Source organism: Equus asinus, chromosome 17, assembly GCF_041296235.1.
Source record: "Equus asinus isolate D_3611 breed Donkey chromosome 17, EquAss-T2T_v2, whole genome shotgun sequence".
Lineage (NCBI taxonomy): Eukaryota > Metazoa > Chordata > Mammalia > Perissodactyla > Equidae > Equus > Equus asinus.
The window spans coordinates 49420435-49437193 of record NC_091806.1 but is presented as its reverse complement, the minus strand read 5'-3'; the positions used below and the strand labels follow the sequence as shown (position 1 = coordinate 49437193).

The 16759-nt window shown below is 55.9% G+C and overlaps 2 protein-coding genes and 1 long non-coding RNA gene across 7 annotated transcripts in view; 2 read left to right on the top strand and 1 right to left on the bottom strand.

The window, feature by feature from the left end:
- Nucleotides 1-5039, top strand: part of LOC123277940 (cysteine--tRNA ligase, cytoplasmic-like) — a 29888-nt gene extending 24849 nt beyond the window's left edge. For 2 of the 5 annotated variants that reach the window (XM_044749987.2, XM_044749988.2), the window contains exon 10: nt 775-1875. In XM_044749987.2, coding sequence (XP_044605922.2) covers nt 775-1009 — 235 coding nt within the window. In that variant the 3' untranslated portion in view covers nt 1010-1875. Of the gene's footprint in view, nt 1-774; nt 2089-2883; nt 3166-3292 lie in introns of those variants that run through there. The other 3 variants (XM_044749991.2, XM_044749990.2, XM_044749993.2) reach the window with 3 other exon arrangements.
- On the bottom strand, nt 3709-13743 carry LOC123277942 (uncharacterized). The gene is made up of 3 exons (XR_011495237.1): nt 13662-13743; nt 4411-4488; nt 3709-3840 (listed from the first exon to the last, which is right to left on the bottom strand). It is a non-coding gene; the product is annotated as an uncharacterized lncRNA (long non-coding RNA).
- Nucleotides 7084-11658, top strand: LOC139040849 (proline-rich protein 36-like; the record flags this gene model as incomplete). Its single annotated transcript, XM_070488579.1, is given in 5 exon segments — nt 7084-7785; nt 9631-9914; nt 10155-10329; nt 10537-10792; nt 11144-11658. Coding segments are annotated over 5 exon segments (1794 nt in total), but the record flags the coding sequence as incomplete, so codon positions are not given.
- Nucleotides 13744-16759: the final 3016 nt, after the last annotated feature.

Sequence of the window (16759 nt, the reverse complement as noted above, 5' to 3'; positions counted from 1 at the left end):
GTGTCACATCCCAGGCGGGGTTGGTTTCGTCCCATGTCCTATCGCCTGGCTGATTCCACCACACACCACTCCTGGTCACGGGCTGCCCCTGCCCAGATTTACCGTTCTAGCACTATGTGACTGCACAGGACTTTGCAAGTCTCTGAAGTTGACATTTTCAGAAATAACCAACAAACAGAAGAGCAGAGGGACCGGGTGTCTGTCTGCAGCACTCGCTCCTGTGTGCTGTGCCCCTGCTCCGGGAGAGCTGTTTCCCCACCTCGCTGGGGACGAGGCCGGCAGGAGCCGCGTGCGCTGCGCCGAGTGAGGCATGGAGGCCCCTGGCACGGTCCCACAGCAGCACGGGCTCTTGAACAGTGACAGTGCCTCCGCTCTCCGCCACTTGACACGAGATCGTGTGCCAGGCTGGGATAATCGAGAGTGCTTCTGGGAGGCAGAGAGCCATGGCTGGGCTGTGCAGGTGGGTAGAAAGTAGACAGAGGTGAGGGCACGTCACACAGATTGTAGTGTCACCAAGGCAAGGGGCAGGATGCAAGGCAGAGGGTCTGTGCAGGTGACACGCTGACCTGGGAGTGAGGAGTTTGCCTGTGCATTGCGAAGTGTCTTTGTCACATTCCGCTCAGCCCACGCAGCGGCCGTGGTTTCGAGGAGCAGAGTCTGCAGAGCCCACAGCCCGTGTGGCCCTCGGGAGTTCCAGGTTGTCACCCTGTGCAGCGGCTCTGGCCGCTCTTTGGGTTTGTCACACTTTCCCGGAATTCCTTTTCTGTTTTCCAGCTATGCTTCAGACGGGTCTGTGTACTTTGACACGGTGAAGTTTGCTTCTAGTGAGAAACACTCCTACGGGAAGCTGGTGCCCGAGGCTGTTGGGGATCAGAGAGCCCTGCAGGAAGGGGAAGGTAAACAGCGTGGGGGGCGGGGGCTGTGGCCTCGCAGATGCCACTGCCGGCACCTCGATGCACCGGGGACTGCGTGTTTTCACCTGACGGGATTGGAGGGTTTTCTACACTGAGCCTGTGTCATGGTATTTTTTAAGAGACAAAGAAGTGAGCGTATAAGATGCCGTCTATGTTAAAAAGTACAGCACACCTCGGGGCCTTGATCCACAGCGCTGGCATTTGTCTATTTATCGGCATCCAGAGCCCCTGAGGGTAAGGTGGGTTGTAGGACGCTGTGTGTGAGCGAGTGTGTTGGAAAACCCAGAGCTGGTGTGTTAAGAACATGCAGATGATGACCTGCTGAATGAGAGGGCACAAGCCACCCACACAGGGTCGGCAGGTGGCACCCTGGGTGTCCCAGCCGTCCTGGCGGTGCCCGTGGGGAAAGGTGAGCATCCACAGAGGTGCAGGACAGGGCCAGGGCACGGGCACGCCAGAGCCCCTCGCTGCTGCAGAGTACGACTGCCCCATCCTGGGGACCCAGGTGCCACAGAGCCTCACAAGACCCTGGACGCATCATATCGTGTCTGCAGCTGGGGCTGTGGGTGGATTGGACCTCCTCAGAGACCCCTGTGTCCTGATGGCTTTTTGTTCATATTCTATCACTATTTTCTTCGTAGTTGTCTTAGGATTACAGTTAGTATGCTCTGACTGGAATTTCTATCAGCTTAACATTAGTAGCATACAAAAACTCGGCTCCTGTAGCTCCATGCCCACACCCTTTTAGTTAATCCTGTCACAAAATTACATCTTTGAGGGGCCGACCCCGTGGCCGAGTGGTTAAGTTCCTGTGCTCTGTTTCCGGTGGCCCAGGGTTTTGCCAGTTCAGATTCTGGGAACGGACATGACACCGTTTCTCTAGCCATGCTGAGGGGAGGTCTCACATAGCACAACCAGAAGGACCTAAAACTAGAATGTACAACAATGTACTGGGGGCTTTGGGGAGAAGAAGAAACAAAAAAGAAGGAGACTGGCAACAGATGTGAGCTCAGGTGCCAATCTTTAAAACTAAAAGAAAGTAAGCAATTATAAACCTATTTTTTTTTTACATTAGTATTTTGTGTCTTGGGAAATTTGTAAATACTGTTTATAATTTCTAAAAACATGTTACTTCATAGTAAAATCTTTTAATAAAATAGAAGACATGTTTACTAATACACGTAACTTTTAGGGTGGTTTTGTAATGAGAAGCCAACAGTAGAGAAACATACAGTTAATAATTAATGCCTAATATTTTATCTTATTTAGAGATTATCTGGATATTTAACGAATCTTTATCCCTTAAATTAACCTAGCAACTTCAAAGTTTCAAGTTAGCAAGCAGATTTTGGAAGCTGTTTTAGGTACATGCACCATAACACATAATTATTGTTAAAAGTTCCCCCAACACTCATCTTTTTCACACCTACTAGTTACTTGTTCCCAATAATCATTTAGATTGCCTACAAGACTTCACGAGACATTAGACAAAATTAGCCATCGTTTTAGTTATTATGCTTGTTAACCAGTTTTGTAACGCAGATAACATCAGCTTATGTGACGGATCAACGTAGAATGAAGGCCTCGTGTGCGCATCATATCCGATGCTGACGGCTCAGGGGACAGGCCTGTGTTAATCAAACAAACAAACTTAAACAAGCTTTCGTTTACAAACATTATTGCCTATCACGTCAGCTTGAAAGACATTTGGCTTAGTTGCATTTAGAAAAACAAAAATTTTGTGAGCGCTTACTTTAAGTCAATGGAATAGAGCTCTTTAGAAATCGTACCATCCGGAGGTAAAATGCCACACGTTTGTAACACACATATATAGACACAGACAGACAGACAGACAGATAGACAGACAGACACAACAAAGATTTTCCTTAGATTTCTGGGCTAGGGTGTTTTCATAGCAGATGGCTTCTGCAAACACTTCTTTTCCCATTTCTTTCTTTCTTCCTTTCAGTCTTAGGAATCTGGGATGGGAACATTCTCCCTTTTGTCAAGCACTTGCATGTCATAGCGTGAAGCCAAACAGAGTTCAGAGGAGAGGCTGCCCCTTTGGGATCTGGTGAGGCTTTTTTAGAAGCTTGATTTCCTGCTTTTCTTTTAATTAAAGTTTAAATTTAATGAAAATTTTTAATTTTTGCTATAAAGTCCGAACAACTTCTTGCAACAGTGTAATGGGTCCTAAATCTACTGCTTGTGAGTGTTACTCCCTAAAGAAAGGTCGTAAACAGTCTCTTACATGCCTCGGTTTCTCCCTCGGGCAGTCTAGAACCTCTGTGGGGGCCAGAGTGCGGGTGACCAAACCTTGCATGTGCTTCCCGGACGAACCATGATTAGTTAATGAGAATGATGGTGGAATTCCCTAGGGGCCGCTGCACGTCATGAGGCATTCTATCCTCCAGCACACTCCGTGAGGTCCTCAGTCACCCGACAACGCCATTTGGCCGGGAGGAGCAGTGGCCCTTCTCTTCAGAGCTGAACACGTTCACTCTCTCATTTCTCTATCAAGCAGTTTGTTCACACTTTATAAACACAATTCTTTTCCATTTAAAGCCAAATTAAACAGGTCAGCCTGCCCCATTCACTCCAAAGTTCTCCCTTGGCTCCCCTGGCCTGGGCATTCCCCCGAGGTTCCTCTTACCGAGGGTGTGTGCTGGGGCCCCCTTGTGACTCTTAGTCTTAAGGTTAGAAACAGCTCATATAAACTCTGGACCGTCGACTTAAAATAAGGAGGCCTGGGTTTCAGGAGAACGCACCAGGGTCACCTGAAGAATGCAGTGATGTGGGGGGCTCAGTGGGCCCATGCTCGTACCGAATGCCAGTTCAGTGTAGGTTCCAGGCGCTCTCTGGTGGGTTTCTCTGAAATCCTTCTGACTATGCCAAGAAATGTCGATGAAAATAATCCATAACCAACCTATAATTGAAAATTGGGCTGAGTTTATTGTGAGCCAGATCTGAGGACTAGCTTAGCCTGTGGCCTTCCTTCTCCAAAGAAGGAAGGGCCCCCAAGAAGAGGGAGTGTACGGAGTGGTTCTATACCGTCAAAGAGCATCTATCACATATGATTGAAAGTTCCTTTCACAAGAGTCTCGGGATTGCCCTGTGAGCACAGCTATTCACACAGCAGGTGGTGGGTCAGCTGTCTCACTGGACACAGCGGATAGTTGGTCTGCAGTCTCGAGCTGGGTGGTTATAGGTGAGCACAGCAATCAGTTTCTAGCCTAGGGAGAGATGCTCATCCTTAAGGAAATGCCAACGTGGGGGAAGTTGCACCTTTACCTTAAGACCATTTGTTCTTGTCTTTGGGACACAGCAAATGCTTCAAGCAGGCATACAGTGCATGCTCAATGGCCACGTTAGGCCGTTTTGGAAAAAAAACAAGGTCAGGCCGAATTAGCTTTAGACCAAATGGCTTCCTCATAGACTCCAATAGATCCTATTGTTAGCCATTTGTTTATCAATCCAAAGGAAACCAAATCACTACCTCTGAGAGACATCTGCTCTCCCATGCTCATTGCAGCGTTATTCACAATAGCCAAGACATGGACACGACCTCAGGGACCTTCAACAGACAAGTGGATAAAGAAAATGTGAGAGAGAGACAGACAGATAGCGGTATACTATTAGGCCATAAACAAGGAAGTCCTGCCATTTGCAACAACATGGATGCACCTTGAGGGCATTATGTTAAATGAAACAATTCAGACAGATAAAAAATACTGTACGATATCACTTACATGCAGAATCAAAGAAATGAACTCATAGAAACAGAATCGAATGGTGCCTGCCAGAGGCAGGGGGTGGGGGAGGTGCAAATGGATGAAGGGGTCAAAAAGTCCAAGGTATCTTTATTTATAAGATAAATAAGTTCTGGGAAGCTAATGCACAGTGTGCTTAATATAGTCAACAATACCATTTTGTATATTTGAAAGACGTTAAGAGAGTAGATCTTGAAAGTTCTAATCACAAGAAAAAAAATTGTCACTATGTGAGGTGATGGATGTTACTTATTGTGGTGACCATTTCACAATACATACATACATACATCAAATGATTATGTTGTACATCTGAAAGTAATACAGTGGTATATCAATTATATCGCCATAAAACTGGAAAGAAAAAGAAAACATTTGAAAAGAGCTTCTATTTTGAAAAGAGGTTCTATTTGAAAAGAACCGTTTCCACTCGGTGCTTTGATATCGATTTCCAGTGAAGTCACTGCCCCCTGGAGTTCCTGAGAAAAACGACTGAGTGTGAACAAGACCCCCTGCTCAGAGTTAGCATGCTGAGCGAGAAATGGCAGAAATCAGTACATCTGAGTCATATGCAGATACGGATTAATCAAGGCATTATTAACTCAGAAATATCAAAGTTCCTCATTACTCGAATTTAACTGAGCCAAAAGGTGTTTGTATTACAAAAACTTTGCCCCCTGAAAGGAAGAACTTTTTAGGGAGGAAAATGCTTCTATCATTCTGTTCCTAGCATTAGCATTCGCTAGTTCATATCTAGTAAAGCCCTCCCCACAGACGCATCATTAATAAAACACTCAGAATGGCTTCTCTCAAAAAAAAAATAAATACATCTGTTGATGAAAGTGTCCTCCATGGGCAGGCCGTGGGCCCCTCTGGCCAGACCCCCTTTTCACCTTTGGGGCCAAGCAAGCCTCTGGGTGGCTCTGGGCTCTTGCCCCGGAGGGAGGAGCTGGCAGGGAACCAGAGCCTCCCTTTCTCAGGTGGATCCGTGGGGAGGAGAGGGGAAGGGAGCTTATGGCCCCAGCAGGCTGGGCTCCTGCTGGTGGCACCAAGGAGAATGACATCTCTGGCCTGCAGGTGTGGGACCCGTACCCAAGGTGTCCAGCCGTCTCCTTTCTCAGGACAGGGGACAGGGGCAGTCTGAGGAAGGTGCCAGATCAGGGAGGCAGCTCGATTCTCTTACACCCCATCTCTTTACCGTTCTCCTTCCTGGGTTATTTTTAGCCAGCTTCCAGATCTGATGTGATTTCATCATTTGAGCAGCCTCTTCCTCTCCATCTGGGCCTTCAGACAGGGTGGGAGCTTCCTGAGGCTGAATTCTTTTCCTGGAAAAGACCTCCCTGGCTGCCCAGGCCTGATGTGGTTCAAGACACGCCCTGTGGCAGGTGCCCGGTGCTAAGGCAGTACCATGCGCCCTGGTGCAGCTGTGTCCTGCGGGCCCGGTCTCTCCACTGCGGGGCAGGCCCCTCGTTCCAGAGGGTTGCTGCAGACACAGCTTCCTCCCACAACCGATTTAAGCAGAAGGACGTTCCTTCAGGTGCTACCGGCCAGTTGGCAGAATTGCTGGGGCTTCAGGCTGGAGAATCTCAGTGAGGATGAAGGTCAGCTTCACACCGCAGAACAGGTGAGGTGTGGATGGCACGCCCTGCACGACCACCCTGCCAGCCCTGCACACAAGGGCCTGCAGCCTGCTGCCCCTAAGAGCCCGGTCAGGAGCACTGTGGTCACCACCTGGGCACAGGCTCCTAGCCCACAGACAGACCCTGGCGGTCCCTGCTTCCTTATCGCACCAGATGCTAAGTTCAAGCCTGAGGCAGGGGCGCCTGGAGAGCCCAACTCATCTGGGCTCTCCGCGGATTTCCTGCTTTTAGCACTGAAACACCCCTGTCCCAGAAACCCTTCCAGCAGGGACAAGCCAGGATGGCTGCTTTGCTCACTTCTTGGAGCTGCCAGAACAAATGACCACAAACAGGGAGCTTGAAGCCACAGGAATTCATTCTCTCCCTTTCGGAGGCCCTGGGGGAATCCTTCCTGCCTCCGCCGGCTCCTCCTGGCACCGCCTCACCCTCCGTGCCATCCTCACTTGACTCCTCACCAACAGCACTCCTCCCCTTTGTCCCTCACAGACTCCCCGCCTCCCGCTCCTCCCAGGTGTGAGTCATCGCCTCGTCCCCTCCCAGTCTCATGCATCGCACCCATCCCCATCGTCCGCCATCGCCTCACCTCCTGGCGCTCCTTCCGCAGCGTCCCTCACAGATTCCCTGCCTCGCGTTCGTCCCCATCGACCCTCACAGCATCGAATTCGTCCCCATCGACCCCATCGCCTCATCTCCTCACCGCCTTGAGCTCCTTCCGCGTCGCCCCCCCACAGACTCCCCGCCTCCCGCTCCTCGCCAGCTTGACTCATCGCCTCACAGCCTCATAGCTTTGCAGGCGTCCCCATCCGTCCTAACAGCAACGCCCTCGTCCCCATCGTCCCTCACCGCATCGAACTCAGCCCCGTCTTCCCTCAAGGCAACGCAGGCGTCTCCGTCCTCCCTCATCACATCGCACTCGTCTCCCTCGTCCCTCCTCGCCTCACCGCCTCATCGCATCGCAGGCGTCCCCATCCTCCCCATTGTATCGCGCTCGTCCCCATCCTCCCCCATCGCATCCCACTGGAGCCCATCGTACCCATCGCCTCACTGCCCAGCGCTCCTTCCGCGTCCTCTCTCACAGACTCCCCGCCTCCCGCTCCTCCCCAGCGTGACTCATCGCCTCACAGCCTCATCCCATTGCAGGCGTCCCAAACCTCCATCGTAGGATCGCACTCGTCCCCATAGTCCCTCACCGCATCGCGCTCCTCCTCATTGTCCCCGATCGCATCGCACTGGTCCCCATTGTCCCTCATCGCGTCGCGCTCGTCCATATGGTCCCCGGTCGCATCGGACTCGTCCCCATCGTCCCTCACCGAATCGCACTCGTCCCCATCGTCCCTCATCGCATCCCCTCGTCAGCATCGTCCCGGGTCCCATCGCAGTCGTCCCCATCGTCCCCATCGCCTCACCGCCTGGCGCTCCTTCCGCATCCTCCCTCACAGACTCCCCGCCTCTCGCTTCTCCCCATTATGACTCATCGCCACACAGCCTCATCGCATCCCTGGCGTCCCCACCGTCCCCCATCCCATCGCGCTCTTCCCCATCGTCCCTCACCGCATCGCGCTCTTCCCCATCGTCCCCCATCGCCTCAGCGCCTGGCGCTCCTTCCGCATCGTCCCTCACAAACTCCCCGCCTCCCTCTTCTCCCCATCTTCACTCATCGCCTCACAGCCTCATCGCTTCGCAGGCGTCCCCATCGTCCCTCTTCGAGTCACACTTGTCCCCATCGTCCCCATCGCATTGCGCTTGTCCCCATAATCTCTCATCGCATCGCACTCCTCCCCATCGCCTCATCGCCTCACTGCCTCGCGCTCCTTCCGCATCCTCCTCCACAGATTCCCCGCCTCCCGCTCCTCCCCAGCGTGACTCATCGCCTCACAGCCTCATCTCATCCCAGGCGTCCCAAACCTCCATCGTAGGATCGCACTAGTCCCCATCGTCCCCCATCGCATCGCGATCCTCTGCCTCGTCACTCACCGCATCGCACTCGTCCCCATTGTCCCTCGTCGCATCCGCTCGTCCCCATCGTCCCGGGTCGCATCGGACTCGTCCCCTTCGTCCCGTATCGCTTCGCACTTGTCCCCATCGTCCCCCATCGCCTCACCGCCTGGCGCTCCATCCGCATCCTCCCCCACAGACTCGCCACCTCCCGCTCCTCGCCAGCTTGCCTCGTCGCCTGACAGCCTCATCGCATCGCTGGCGTCCCCATCCTCCATCGTTGGATCGCACTCGTCCCCATCGTCCCCATCGCCTCACCGCATCGTCCCTCACAGACTCCCCGCCTCCCGCTTCTCCCCATTATGACTCATGACTGCACAGCCTCATCGCTTTGCAGACGTCCCCACCATACCCCATCGCAGCGCTCTCGTCCCCATCGTCCCCCATCGCATCGCACTCGAGCCCATCGTCCCCCATCGCCTCAGCGCCTGGCGCTCCTTCCGCATCGTCCCTCACAAACTCCCCGCCTCCCTCTTCTCCCCATCTTCACTCATCGCCTCACAGCCTCATCGCTTCGCAGGCGTCCCCATCGTCCCTCTTCGAGTCACACTTGTCCCCATCGTCCCCATCGCATTGCGCTTGTCCCCATAATCTCTCATCGCATCGCACTCCTCCCCATCGCCTCATCGCCTCACTGCCTCGCGCTCCTTCCGCATCCTCCTCCACAGATTCCCCGCCTCCCGCTCCTCGCCAGCTTGACTCATCGCCTCACCGCCTCGTCGCATCGTAGGCCTCCCCATCGTCCACCACATTGCAATCGTCGCCATCGTCCCTCGTCTCACCTCCTCATCGCATCGCAGCCGTCCCCATCGTCCTTCACCGCATCTCACTCCTCCCCATCGTCCCGATCGCCTCACCGCCTCGCGCTCCTTCCGCAGCGTCCCTCTAAGATTCCCCGCCTCGCACTGGTCCCCATCATCCCTCACAGCATCGCACTCCTCCCCATAGTCCCTCATCGCATCGCATTCGTCCCCATCGTCCCCCATCGCCTCACCACCTCGCGCTCCTTCCGCATCCTCCCCCACAGACTCCCCGCCTCCCGCTCCTCCCCAGCGTGACTCATCGCCTCACAGCCTCATCCCATTGCAGGCGTCCCAAACCTCCATCGTAGGATCGCACTTGTCCCCATCGTCCCCCAAGGCATCGCGCTGGTGCCCATCGTTCTCCATCGCCTCACCGCCTGGCGCTCCTTCCCCATCATCCCTCACAGACTCCCCGCCTCCCGCTCCTCCCGAGCGTGACTCATCGCCCCACAGCCTCATCCCATTGCAGGCGTCCCAAACCTCCATCGTAGGATCGCACTCCTCCCCATAGTCCCTCACCGCATCGCGCTCCTCCTCATTGTCCCCGATCGCATCGCACTGGTCCCCATTGTCCCTCATCGCATCGCGCTCGTCCATATGGTCCCCGGTCGCATCGGACTCGTCCCCATCGTCCCTCACCGAATCGCACTCGTCCCCATCGTCCCTCATCGCATCCCCTCGTCAGCATCGTCCCGGGTCCCATCGCAGTCGTCCCCATCGTCCCCATCGCCTCACCGCCTGGCGCTCCTTCCGCATCCTCCCCCACAGACTCCCCGCCTCCCGCTCCTCCCCAGCGTGACTCATCGCCTCACAGCCTCGTCCCATTGCAGGCGTCCCAAACCTCCATCGTAGGATCGCACTTGTCCCCATCGTCCCCCAAGGCATCGCGCTGGTGCCCATCGTTCTCCATCGCCTCACCGCCTGGCGCTCCTTCCCCATCGTCCCTCACAGACTCCCCGCCTCCCGCTCCTCCCCAGCGTGACTCATCGCCTCACAGCCTCATCCCATTGCAGGCGTCCCAAACCTCCATCGTAGGATCGCACTCGTCCCCATAGTCCCTCACCGCATCGCGCTCCTCCTCATTGTCCCCGATCGCATCGCACTGGTCCCCATAGTCCCTCACCGCATCGCGCTCCTCCTCATTGTCCCCGATCGCATCGCACTGGTCCCATTGTCCCTCATCGCATCGCGCTCGTCCATATGGTCCCCGGTCGCATCGGACTCGTCCCCATCGTCCCTCACCGAATCGCACTCGTCCCCATCGTCCCTCATCGCATCCCCTCGTCAGCATCGTCCCGGGTCCCATCGCAGTCGTCCCCATCGTCCCCATCGCCTCACCGCCTGGCGCTCCTTCCGCATCCTCCCTCACAGACTCCCCGCCTCTCGCTTCTCCCCATTATGACTCATCGCCACACAGCCTCATCGCATCCCTGGCGTCCCCACCGTCCCCCATCCCATCGCGCTCTTCCCCATCGTCCCTCACCGCATCGCGCTCTTCCCCATCGTCCCCCATCGCCTCAGCGCCTGGCGCTCCTTCCGCATCGTCCCTCACAAACTCCCTGCCTCCCTCTTCTCCCTATCTTCACTCAACGCCTCACAGCCTCATCGCTTCGCAGGCGTCCCCATCGTCCCTCTTCGAGTCACACTTGTCCCCATCGTCCCCATCGCATTGCGCTTGTCCCCATAATCTCTCATCGCATCGCACTCCTCCCCATCGCCTCATCGCCTCACTGCCTCGCGCTCCTTCCGCATCCTCCTCCACAGATTCCCCGCCTCCCGCTCCTCGCCAGCTTGACTCATCGCCTCACCGCCTCGTCGCATCGTAGGCCTCCCCATCGTCCACCACATTGCAATCGTCGCCATCGTCCCTCGTCTCACCTCCTCATCGCATCGCAGCCGTCCCCATCGTCCTTCACCGCATCTCACTCATCCCCATCGTCCCGATCGCCTCACCGCCTCGCGCTCCTTCCGCAGCGTCCCTCTAAGATTCCCCGCCTCGCACTGGTCCCCATCTTCCCTCACAGCATCGCACTTGTCCCCATAGTCCCTCATCGCATCGCATTCGTCCCCATCGTCCCCCATCGCCTCACCGCCTGGCGCTCCTTCCCCATCGTCCCTCACAGACTCCCCGCCTCCCGCTCCTCCCCAGCGTGACTCATCGCCTCACAGCCTCATCCCATTGCAGGCGTCCCAAACCTCCATCGTAGGATCGCACTTGTCCCCATCGTCCCCCAAGGCATCGCGCTGGTGCCCATCGTTCTCCATCGCCTCACCGCCTGGCGCTCCTTCCGCATCCTCCCCCACAGACTCCCCGCCTCCCGCTCCTCCCCAGCGTGACTCATCGCCTCACAGCCTCATCTCATCCCAGGCGTCCCAAACCTCCATCGTAGGATCGCACTAGTCCCCATCGTCCCCCATTGGATCGCGATCCTCTGCCTCGTCACTCACCGCATCGCACTCGTCCCCATTGTCCCTCGTAGCATCCGCTCATCCCCATCGTCCCGGGTCGCATCGGACTCGTCCCCTTCGTCCCGTATCGCTTCGCACTTGTCCCCATCGTCCCCCATCGCCTCACCGCCTGGCGCTCCTTCCGCATCCTCCCCCACAGACTCGCCACCTCCCGCTCCTCGCCAGCTTGCCTCGTCGCCTGACAGCCTCATCGCATCGCTGGCGTCCCCATCCTCCATCGTTGGATCGCACTCGTCCCCATCGTCCCCATCGCCTCACCGCATCGTCCCTCACAGACTCCCCGCCTCCCGCTTCTCCCCATTATGACTCATGACTGCACAGCCTCATCGCTTTGCAGACGTCCCCACCATACCCCATCGCAGCGCTCTCGTCCCCATCGTCCCCCATCGCCTCACCACCTCGTGCTCCTTCCGCATCGTCCCTAACAAACTCCCCGCCTCCCTCTTCTCCCTATCTTCACTCAACGCCTCACAGCCTCATCGCTTCGCAGGCGTCCCCATCGGCCCTCTTCGAGTCACACTTGTCCCCATCGTCCCCATCGCATCGCACTTGTCCCCATCGTCCCTCACCGCATCGCGCTCTTCCCCATCGTCCTCATCGCCTCACCGCCTGGCCCTCCTTCCGCATCCACCCCCACAGACTCCCCGCCTCCCGCTCCTCGCCAGCTTGACTCCTCGCCTCACAGCCTCATCGCGTCGCTGGCGTCCCCATCCTCCATCGTCGGATCGCACTCGTCCCCATCGTCCTTCATCGCTTCGCACTCGTCCCCATCGTCCCTCAAGGTATCGCGCTCTTCCCCATGGTCCCTCACAGCATCCCACTTGTCCCCATCGTCCCCCAAGACATCGCGCTGGTGCCCATCGATCTCCATCGCCTCACCGCCTGGCGCTCCTTCCGCATCCTCCCCCACAGACTCCCCGCCTCCCGCTCCTCCCCAGCGTGACTCATCGCCTCACAGCCTCATCCCATTGCAGGCGTCCCAAACCTCCATCGTAGGATCGCACTTGTCCCCATCGTTCCCCAAGGCATCGCGCTGGTGCCCATCGTTCTCCATCGCCTCACCGCCTGGCGCTCCTTCCCCATCATCCCTCACAGACTCCCCGCCTCCCGCTCCTCCCGAGCGTGACTCATCGCCTCACAGCCTCATCCCATTGCAGGCGTCCCAAACCTCCATCGTAGGATCGCACTCGTCCCCATAGTCCCTCACCGCATCGCGCTCCTCCTCATTGTCCCCGATCGCATCGCACTGGTCCCCATTGTCCCTCATCGCATCGCGCTCGTCCATATGGTCCCCGGTCGCATCGGACTCGTCCCCATCGTCCCTCACCGAATCGCACTCGTCCCCATCGTCCCTCATCGCATCCCCTCGTCAGCATCGTCCCGGGTCCCATCGCAGTCGTCCCCATCGTCCCCATCGCCTCACCGCCTGGCGCTCCTTCCGCATCCTCCCCCACAGACTCCCCGCCTCCCGCTCCTCCCCAGCGTGACTCATCGCCTCACAGCCTCGTCCCATTGCAGGCGTCCCAAACCTCCATCGTAGGATCGCACTCGTCCCCATAGTCCCCCAAGGCATCGCGCTGGTGCCCATCGTTCTCCATCGCCTCACCGCCTGGCGCTCCTTCCCCATCATCCCTCACAGACTCCCCGCCTCCCGCTCCTCCCGAGCGTGACTCATCGCCTCACAGCCTCATCCCATTGCAGGCGTCCCAAACCTCCATCGTAGGATCGCACTCGTCCCCATAGTCCCTCACCGCATCGCGCTCCTCCTCATTGTCCCCGATCGCATCGCACTGGTCCCCATTGTCCCTCATCGCATCGCGCTCGTCCATATGGTCCCCGGTCGCATCGGACTCGTCCCCATCGTCCCTCACCGAATCGCACTCGTCCCCATCGTCCCTCATCGCATCCCCTCGTCAGCATCGTCCCGGGTCCCATCGCAGTCGTCCCCATCGTCCCCATCGCCTCACCGCCTGGCGCTCCTTCCGCATCCTCCCCCACAGACTCCCTGCCTCCCGCTCCTCCCCAGCGTGACTCATCGCCTCACAGCCTCGTCCCATTGCAGGCGTCCCAAACCTCCATCGTAGGATCGCACTCGTCCCCATAGTCCCCCAAGGCATCGCGCTGGTGCCCATCGTTCTCCATCGCCTCACCGCCTGGCGCTCCTTCCGCATCCTCCCCCACAGACTCCCCGCCTCCCGCTCCTCGCCAGCGTGACTCATCGCCTCACAGCCTCGTCCCATTGCAGGCGTCCCAAACCTCCATCGTAGGATCGCACTAGTCCCCATCGTCCCTCACCGCAGCGCGCTCCTCCTCATTGTCCCCGATCGCATCTAACTGGTCCCCATCGTCCCCCATCGCCTCACCGCCTGGCGCTCCTTCCGCATCCTCCTCCACAGACTCCCTGCATCTCCCCGTCCCCATCGTCCCTCATCGCGTCGCACTCGTCCCCATTGTCCCTCACCACATTGCACTCGTCCCCAACGTCCCTCACCGCGTTGCACACATCCCCATGGGACCCGCATCGCTGCGCGCTGGGCCCCACCGTCCCTCATCACCTCACAGGCGTCCCCAGCGTCCCTGAGCTGATCCACTCCTCCCGCCTCTTTCTCTCGATCTGGGCCTTCAGACGGGATGGGAGCTTCCTGAGGCTGAATTCTTTTCCTGGAAAAGACCTCCCTGGCTGCCCTGGCCTGATGTGGTTCAAGACACGCCCTGTGGCAGGTGCCTGGTGCTGAGGCAGTACCATGCACCGGGCGCTGCGCCATGCTGCAGCTGTGTCCTGAGGGCCCCTCTCTCCACTGGGGGGGAGGCCCTTGGTTCCAGTGGTTTCCTGCAGAAACAGCTTCCTCCCACAACCGATTTAAGCTGTGAATGATTCAGTGGCTTTTAGTTCACTCACAATGTTGTGCCACCGTCGCCACTATCTAGTTTCAAAACATTATCATCACCGCCCAGAAAGAAACCACACACCCATGAAGCTGTCACTCCTCATTCCTCCAATCCGCTCCCCCCATCACTCACTCCTGGCTCCTGGAAAACACCAATCCACTTTTCGTCTGTATGGATTTGCCTATTCTGGACATTTCACATAGATGGAACCATACAATTAAAAAAGGTGGCCTTTTGTGTCTGGATTCTTTCACTTAGAATGAGGTTTTTGTGGTTTACCCACACGGTAGTGGATCCGTGCTTCACTCCTTTTTGTTGCATTTATAGTGTATATATACCACATTTTATTTACCCATTTGTCAGGTGATAGACATTTGGGCTGTATCCACTTTTTGACTATTGTGAGTAAAGATGCTGTTGACATTTGGGTACAAGTTTTTGCGTGAATATGTGTTTTCATTTTTGATAGATCTAATTTTTATTGACTTCCATTCTATATCTAGGACTTTTTCTTAAGTATCTCTAACCCAATGCACCAACACATCTTTTCTAAGACTTATCAGAAAATGTCAAAACCAAGAGAATCCAAATTCTTCTATTGGAGGGCAATAAGATTGAGTTTGAAGGAGTTTTTTAAGATTTTCTTTTCCCCCCAAGAGTTGGGAAAATTGTTTTGTCAAATCTGAAGCTTCCGTTTGACCCTTCGTTTTACCTGGATGGAATGAGCGCTAACATTTTCTGCACTGGAACTGAAAAACCGCGGTTGCTACCGCGGTTACACACATCCGGAGCTGAGTTCCAGTCGACCAAAATCTGACTTTCAGAGTGAGAAACATCAGAATCACTCTGATTTTGTCTGCCTCCACAAGGAGTCGTCCCCTGAAACCGGCACAGGGGGGAGAGGGGGTACTTCTTCAGGATGAGCAATGCTTTCATTGCTTACAGCTGGCTTTGATCCTTAAAGGCAGCAGCGTGCTCTTGGGGCACGGTGCAGCGGCCTCCTGGAGAGGCGGCACCCCTGCCCTGAGTGGCCCTGGGTGAGTCACTCTGCCTGGGGCTGATCCCGACCCACTCCCCGCTCCCTCTGTGCCCCCAGTCGTGACCTGCCTGCGTCTGTCCAGTGACCCACCTGGGCGCCCCGGCGCACTCCTGCAGGCGCCTGGCCCGGGCAGGAGGGCAAGTCCATCCGCGGGTCCCCGCCAGGACGCCTCCTCAGTGGGCTGCGCCGGAGGCTTCGTTTCAGGGTGTGATGGCCCCTCGATTAAGAGCTCTAGGAAACGCTGCCACGAATGGTGCCTGGGAGCCGCTGTCAAGCTGCCTCTGCGATCATGGGGTCTGAGAAGAGATTCTTCGGGATCAGGCTTCGGGCCTCATTTCGTTTATTAGTTCCAACAGGAGGTTGTTCATTTGGTGGCATCTCTGGGGTTTTGTCCGTGTAAGATAATGTCATCCGCAAACAGAGATTTTACTTCCCCCTTTCTAATTTGGACACCTGTTCTTTCCTTCTTGCCTGACTGCGCTGGCTGATGTCTGGCCTTTGAAGCAGCTGGGGAGCAGTACTCTTGTATTCTTCAGAAAGAGGAGAGGAGAGAGAAACCCAACGGGAACTGGGTGACGATTGAATTCAGTAGTGAGATGCCCGGAGGACGCAGCTGATTCACCTGAGTGAGTCAGCCAGTGGTCTGAGTCTTGCGAAAGCATAAGTGAATGTATGTGTGTAGTTGAATGCGCATGCCAGGAAGAAAACATTTATTTGGACAAAGGGAAAGCTGACTTACGCCTTAGTGAAAGCTCTCTTCTCAGCCTCTGAGTGGCACCAACGGCATAATGACCAGCATCCAGCAAGCACCTACTGAGTGACCCTGGCGAGCCAGGCCGACCTGACTCCTGAAACTGACACTACAGGGAGGCCAGTTTGTCTCCCTTCTGTCCCTCAAGGATGGGTGGTGAAAACGGAAGAGCTGAATACCATACTGCCACAGTGGTTTGTTTGCGCATTTCTTTCTTTATGGTTTTTCATTTTGGTAAAATACACATCACATAAAATTTTCCATCTTAACCATCTTTAAGTGTTTACAGCTCAGTGGCATTAAGTGTATTAACAGTATTGTGCAACCATCACCACCATCCATTTCCAGAACTTTCCATCTCACCCAACAGAAACTCTGTCCCCATTAAACACTAACTCTCCATCCCCCCACCCCCTCTGTCCCTGGCACCCACCGTCCTACTTTCTGTGTGTGACTTTGACTGCCCTAGGGACTGCATAGAAGCGGGACCAC